Source organism: Podarcis pityusensis, assembly GCF_964106645.2.
Source record: "Podarcis pityusensis genome assembly, chromosome: 7".
Taxonomy (NCBI): domain Eukaryota; kingdom Metazoa; phylum Chordata; class Lepidosauria; order Squamata; family Lacertidae; genus Podarcis; species Podarcis pityusensis.
The window spans coordinates 38,589,228-38,596,630 of NC_138031.1; the positions used below are offsets into that span (position 1 = coordinate 38,589,228).

Sequence of the window (7,403 nt, forward strand, 5' to 3'; positions counted from 1 at the left end):
GATGTGTAAACTTGTACAAAAATTCATGATCTGTAGCATGGAAAGCAGATTGAGAGTATATGGGTAAAAATTGTAGGAGACAGAACTACAGTAACCCTTGCTATGGGTTTCTGCTATAGGCCACCAAGACAGACTGAAGACTTGGATGATGCCTTCTTAGAGCAGATTAACAAACATTTAAAAAGGAGAGATATAGTGCAGGCTACTCCCCATTTACATGGGGGTTACATTCTGAGGAACCACACATTTAAGTGAAATCATGTACAGTGGTACCTCCGTTTGCAGATGGGATCCGTTCCGGAGCTCTGGTTGGGTTTCCGCAACCGGAGGTGCCTGTTCTGCGCACACGTGATAGAGCGCTTCAGCGCATGCACACAGCACAATAGAGCGCTACTGCACATGCACACGGGGCGAAAACCAGGAAATATCCTTCCGTGTTTGCCATGTGTGTATCCCGAAGGATACGTAATAAGAGGGGCACATAATAATAATAATAAATAAATTTTATTTATATCCCGCCCTCCCCAGCCGAAGCCGGGCTCAGGGCGGCTGACAACATAGGTAGAGGTACCACTGTATAATTGAAACACCACTAAAAGAGCCTGCAAACTCCCTGTGGCATTTGCCCATTCCTTGTGATTATGTTTGTACAGGAGGGATGGAAATGGTTAATGTAGACCGACTAATGAGAAAGCTCAGAGGCAAAGCCTACCCGGTTTTGAGGCTCAGGCCAGGGGTTTACCATGGGGAGATGGAGGAGTGAGGGTCAGACAGAGGCATAGTGGTTGTGACAGAGTGAAAGACACGGATAGAAGTGAGAGAGAAGAGTTTGACAGTGTGAGATGGTGCCACATCTAGTTAAGGGCGCGCATTTGAGAAACCGTTCTGAATATATTTAAAACTTGTTTGTTCTTCAATAAACTTTAATCTTCGTTGTTGACTTTACAACCTGACTGAGACTCAGTATTTCACCAGAAGATACCTGGTTGGTGGCAGCGGAAGAATAAAGCAGTGGTGTACAGGTCAATAGTCCGTGAAACGACCGGGGGCTCTGTACGATTGCTACACTCCCCCTTCCACACCCACTCCAAAAATGTGACATTTTGGGGTCATTTCTGGGTTTGGTGCAATGCATGGTTGCACACATATTGAAACTCAGCCTCAACAAGTTTAAGAATCAATAAGTTAAGGAAAGGGAATGCTGAGTGGTGAACATAATGCACAAAAGTATACCGTATTTTTTGCTCTATAAGACTCACTTTTTGACTCCTAAAAAGTAAGGGGAAATGTGTGTGCATCTTATGGAGCGAATGCAGGCTGCGCAGCTATCACAGAAGCCAGAACAGCAAGAGGGATTGCTGCTTTCACTGCGTAGCGATCCCTCTTGCTGTTCTGGCTTCTGAGATTCAAAATATTTTTTTTCTTGTTTTCCTCCTCCAAAAACTAGGTGCGTCTTGTGGTCTGGTGCGTCTTATAGAGCGAAAAATACGGTATATAATGAAGCCTAGCTCTGGATGTATAGATTGAGGAAGTCAGTGTGCAGAATACGATTTAGAACTGAAAAAGGAGATAAACATTAGAGAGAAATTCTTATGTTTTTGTATTTCCAAGTATAGAGTTCACTTACTTTTTCAGCCAGCTCTGTGGCAGCTTTATTTGGATCATATGGGATGGGTTCTCCAATATATGTCCTCAATTTCACTGGGAACCCTCCATAAGAGGGAAGGAGTACACATCGAGTTTTCTCATACAGCCATTTTGTCAGCCCTGTAAAAGAAAGTGACCGCATTTCAAATTGGACCTTAGTTAGCATTCTGTTAAGCAATTGCAATCAATCCATCCCAAGGAGGAAGAGTTAAATAATATGAGTGCTTGGGAAAAGATATGCAACATATTCAATCAGCTCTTCTCATCTCTTGGCAATTGGGATCATAAGTTGTACAATAGACTGCAAAATATGGTTTGTTTCCTGATCTGTTCCTGTCTATGTTGGGCTTCCTACCGCTCTTATAGATTATAGCTTTGTTTTAAATCTAATAGAAAACTAAACAAAGGCATATTTACTCAATACTGAGGCAGGCAGCACAGATAAGTGTCCATGGAATAAACTCTGCTAGTAAGTAGGAAACAGATAATTGGTTTTTTTAAAAAGCATAGTCTATTATTAAAATGTACATTGCCTGAAATTGGATATCTTGCTCAACCAAGAAACATAAGATATTTAACTCACTTGTCTTTCCCAAGCTCCTGTATGCTTCACAACTGTTTGGTGTAAATATTGGATGATGGGCTAGAAGAATGAAAGATAAAACAAAAATGAAAGAAAGGCGAGAACTGGATAATTACTTTGTCCTGACCACCCCACCTTTATTTTTGTTAAGGACAAAGAAGAATGCTTCACATCTGGGATTATTATGAGAAGCAAGCCATAAATTATGCAATTGGCTTCAAAATATCTTTTCAAATATCTCAGATGAAGAAACTTCACAAGTTGTTGCCCAGATTTTCAGGAACTGAAGAGAAAAAAAGGGGGCAAAGGCCATTTTTCTTATTATACGTTATTGATTTCACTACCTTTTTTAAAAAGCAGGGGTGGGGAATCCATGGCTCTCCAGATATCATTTGACCCTGAAACAGGATATTTGCCATCCTTAGCTATGGAGGATGCTAAATCAAGGATGTCAACACAGTACGTCATATCCAGGATAATTGTGAGGACAATGCAAATTGCCCAAACATCACTCACCACTTTCGCCTCCAAAGCTAGCCGAGCGAAACCTGTACGGTTACCCCACATTAAGCTGTAGTCATTACTAAAGTTTGCTTCTGTAGCTCCACCAGGTGCTATGCTCAATAAATGGCCTTTCTTCAGAATTTCCACACATTCAGCTTTCTTGAAATCTTTCAAGTATATCAAATCAAAACATACTTTCTTCCCTGAAAAAGAAAGCCCCAAATAGAAAAATGCATTTTATATGGCTCTTATTGAGGAAATAGTGTGGATACTATACATGTGTCGTTATTCCAAAGATATTGCTCTATTACGGATCAACTAGGATTTCATGGAATGGGAACTTTATGCTGGTTCCTCTTTTGTTCACAGCCTTTTTTTGGAAAGCACATAGAATGAGGTTGAGTGCTGAGGTGACCACCTTTTGGACAAGTGATCCTCAAGTCAAGTCTCTAGTACAATAGATGGATATTCAAGTTTGCATCATGATAAAAATACAGCCCATAGTGTCTTGCTGGACAATCTTCAATCTTCAATCCCTATAGGCTGCATGGGTTTTGGATACAGTGGACATTCATAGATAGATAGATAGATAGATAGATAGATAGATAGATAGAGAAAACACAGAGAGGAACCCATGCTGGTGGAAACCTGCCTCCACCAGCAGAAGCCCATCTTTTCACCCAGACAGGAGGTCAGATGCTCCATTAATTTACCCAGTGGAATGCCCCTCAACAGAACTCTCTGTGCTACTGGGCGTGTTTGGGCTCTGGCCTCATTTCTTTTGCTTTATTTTTAAAATTGACCTATGTGTGGTGTCATAGTTTCCTGGTATGGCTGCTGTTTGCATGCAAGGGAAGATGATGTGGGGGAAGTTGCAGTGGAGGTTCCATGAACACTGTGTAGAAAGGATGCCAAAAGTGTTTGCTTGCAGTGTCATGTGGGGGCATAAAAACTGTGTGTGAGAGTGCTTGATTGTCCATGTGTTTGGGGGAGGCATACTTCCTGGGATCACTGCACATTGCTTAATAGGTTGGAGTTGCTGTGAAAGCCATGGGTATGTACGTGTGCTTCTGCCCTTTTCCTTAGCTGTAGCTCCCATCCCATCCCAGTTGCCACGAAGTGTGTATGAATACAGTGAATTTTCCACAGGAAGCTTGCTAGAGAACATACTCTAAAGTAGTTTCCCCTACTTTGAATTGTTCTTCATGATAAGACACATCCATCTTTATTAATGACTGATTTTTGCAATACTCATTGTACCTGAGGAAATCATCAAGTTGGACACCTAATCCTTGTCCTATTCTGGCATTAAAGTCAGCAGGAATATGGGAGCTTGTAGTCACAGCATAGATATCAGATAGCACATTATCCAGATTACCCCAATTGTTTGATTCCCTGAAGAGGAATACGAGAAAGCACAATATTTCTGCACAGAAACACAGGAATTACCTTGTGATTACTGGGGTAAAAATGTCATTCTCATTTATGCTTTGAGGTCAGATAACATTTACCTGCAATCTGTGATCAAGGGCCAAAACATCCAAACCTACATGCTTTATTGGAAACATACCCTGATTCAAATAAGATGCCTGAAACATTATTGGGAGAAGAGACTGAGGCTGTAAATGGCCCAAAGCAACACTGCACTTTTCACTTCCTTTTAAAATTCTAGATTGACACAGCCCATTTGGATTCTCTACTTCCAAGATCTTAATGCACGAATCTGAATGGACTTCAGAACTGATCCACTCCAATGTTATAGAATGCACTTCATCAGAACTTCAAAGCAACCAACAATATGGATTAGTAGTGTAGAATTTTTGTGGGTGATGATACCAAACCACAGGAATAACTTAGTACTGGGGACTGAACAATGCAGAGCTTCTGGACATAAAGTTTATAGGTCAAAATAATATTGGCAGAGCCATGCTGATGAGTTGTTCAGTCTCTTTTTCAGTTTTTGGAGTGTTTATCTCCTTTTCGCGGTGGACCCAACAGCTCCAGACTGGGTCTGCCCTAACAGCCCATGACCTAGCTGACCTATTGTTGGAGCTCTGGGCACTGATCAGTGTAGATGTCTTGTCTCCTGTAGCTGTCTTTTCATCTCCTGATTACAGCATTGTTTTATGTCAAAATTTGCACATGTTTTTATGTAAAAAAGCACAATTTTAATTTAAATAATTTACCCGGAACCCCATAAAGGGCATGATCAATTACTGTATGGCACAGTCTCCCTTTCTCTAGATAAACTTTTTCCACAAAGTAGGAATAGCCGAGGAGAAAAACTGAGTGATGAAAAATAACAATCCCTAGTCCTTTAGGGAGATGTTCCAAGCCAATAACTTCATAACCTGAATATAATACAAATGGCAACAAATAAATATTATGTTGTTGAAAGGTAAATAAAATATCACAATATTTTATTGGAAGAAAACAGTGTGTTTCGGAAGGGGAAAAAATGAAATTTAAGATCAGGTACAAAGCTCTGTGTTCCAGCATTCTGGATGCCAGGAGAGCATCCAAGAGGAACAGGACTTTCTCTGTGGTGGTCACAGAACTAATGGGGGCAGGAGGGGACTTCTCTCCTTGAATATTCATTCCTTGCTTCCTTTTGGACGCAGATGGAAACATTTTTGCCCAGTCTTTGATTGAACTATTTTGCTCTTCTAATCTACTTTAAGCTTTATGTGTGTTGGTGCCTTTAACATGATATCATACTAAATGTTTTAGAGACTTTTTATTTATGTGAAGGGCAGTATTACCCTTCTATACAGAGCACTTCTTTGGGGAAGAGCTATCCAGGACCAGGAGCACATTTCTTCCGCATCCCTAGGAGCGCCAATATCAGGCATCTTTAGACCATCTTCTGAATTACTATATACAAAGTGAGAAAGCTGTTTCCCAGACAGATGCACCATTGACCATGTCATAAGTAGCTACAGGGTTTCATCCTTGGGACCCAAACTTTCTCAAATTGAAATTCTCATTTCTCAAATGAAAATAGGAACATCCTAAGGAAAAGCGGGACATTCCAGGATCAAATCAGAAACCCTACCAGGATGGTGCCGGTAAATCCGGGACTGTCCCTGGAGAACAGGAATACTTGGAGAGTTTTTAGCAGTCTTCTGGGAGGATATAAGAAGAATCCTGCTGATGAGGCCAAAGGCATCTATAGCCCACCATCCTGTTTCTCGCAATGTCCATCTAAAGGAGTACTTAAATCATACCAACTTCTATGAAAAAATGGAAAGGTTTTGCTCAAGTGGCTATAAATACCAAAGTGTTAAGTACTGTGCATACACAATTGTACATTTGGACACTTCCAAAAGCATATATTTTATTGAACAAAATATGACACTTAACAGATAGAAGACATGGGTTGATTTCCACTAAAATATTTTAATCAATAATCTAAAATTATAATTTTCATGTATGTGGGTTTCATTTAATATAACTAAGATCCCCATTGTAATATGAAGTATTAGCATATGATATTCAGTGGAAAAACAAAATTCAAAATTCAAGCCTGTTCCTAAACAATACAATTGGCACCCTATCTCTCTCATATTCCCTTTCAGTCTTCTTCCACTTATTTTCCTTTCTTGTTTCTTTAAAGATGTAAGGAAATATTTATTTATTTATTTATTTATTTATTTATTTATTTATTTATTTTAAATATAGATACAAGTTTAATTATCTGGAAGCATTTCTCATTTAATACATTATCTCCATGTGACTTCTTCTCCAGGTTTCAATTCCCTTTGAAATAACTTGCTTTTGTTTCTGAAGAGTGCCATTTTCTCATCATTCTTCCTGTCAAAGTAACATCCCAACACAAATCCTATGGGGACCAAACTTAAGGCCCAGTGTTCTCGCACAAGATGCAAAATATTCACCATATTTACTGGCCTGAAGGCCTACAAGCGCGCTACCGACCTTAGGGCCTCAACCGACCAAGGACGCTTGTAAGGAAATATTTATGTAAGGGGAAACAATGCTCCTCTCAGCAAGGGTCAAATTACCCATGGTGTCACATAATCTTGGTCAGATGCCTCCATCAGCAATCTAAGCCACCCCATTCTATGCCCCCTGGAGCTTCCTGATAAGGCCCGAGGGCAGCTCCACATAGAACACATTACAGTAGCGCAGACTATATTTCTGGGAACCTGGCCCTACAGTTGGTCTATTTTATGATAAAGGTAATCCATCAAGGGGACCAAAGCTGATTCAGTTCTAAATTTAGCTCTGAACCTAGATTTTAATGGATCTAGATTACCAGTTTCACCCAGAAACACCTGCAGCTGCTCCACAACCACCCTCTCCACCTACTATAGTCTATAGTTGTTGCTCTCTGTTAGGTCTAGAGAGGGCTTCTTGAGGAGTCAACACACTGCTGCCTCTTTAAGGGTAGCATCCAGCACTACATAATGCAAAGACCCATTTACCTTACCTCTGGAGCACTCATTCAACCCATCCCGGCTAGCTTTCATAAGCCAGGATGCCTTATTAAATATAGCCCATATTTTTCCAACAATACAATATTACTTTAAGCTGCCATTGCTTCTTCCAGAGAATTCTGGGCGCTGTGGTATAAGGGTGCTGAGAGTTGTTAGGAGACCCCCTATTTTCCCCACAGAGCTCCCCTTCCAGAGATCCCTGTGAAGAGGGA

The 7,403-nt window shown here is 40.5% G+C and overlaps 2 protein-coding genes across 3 annotated transcripts in view; one reads left to right on the top strand and one right to left on the bottom strand.

Annotated features, from left to right (window-relative positions):
- LOC308481826 (uncharacterized protein) overlaps positions 1-7,403 on the top strand; it is a 201,673-nt gene that overhangs the window by 92,738 nt on the left and 101,532 nt on the right. The window lies entirely within an intron of this gene.
- Positions 1-7,403, bottom strand: part of LOC308481352 (DGAT1/2-independent enzyme synthesizing storage lipids-like) — a 60,683-nt gene that overhangs the window by 2,958 nt on the left and 50,322 nt on the right. For both annotated transcript variants that reach the window (XR_013988574.1, XM_081013699.1), the window contains exon 3: positions 1,628-1,767. Coding sequence is in view for 1 of the 2 variants with exons in the window: in XM_081013699.1 (XP_080869825.1) it covers positions 1,628-1,767 (140 nt within the window). In the remaining variant the exon portion in view is untranslated. The remainder of the gene's footprint in view (positions 1-1,627; positions 1,768-7,403) is intronic.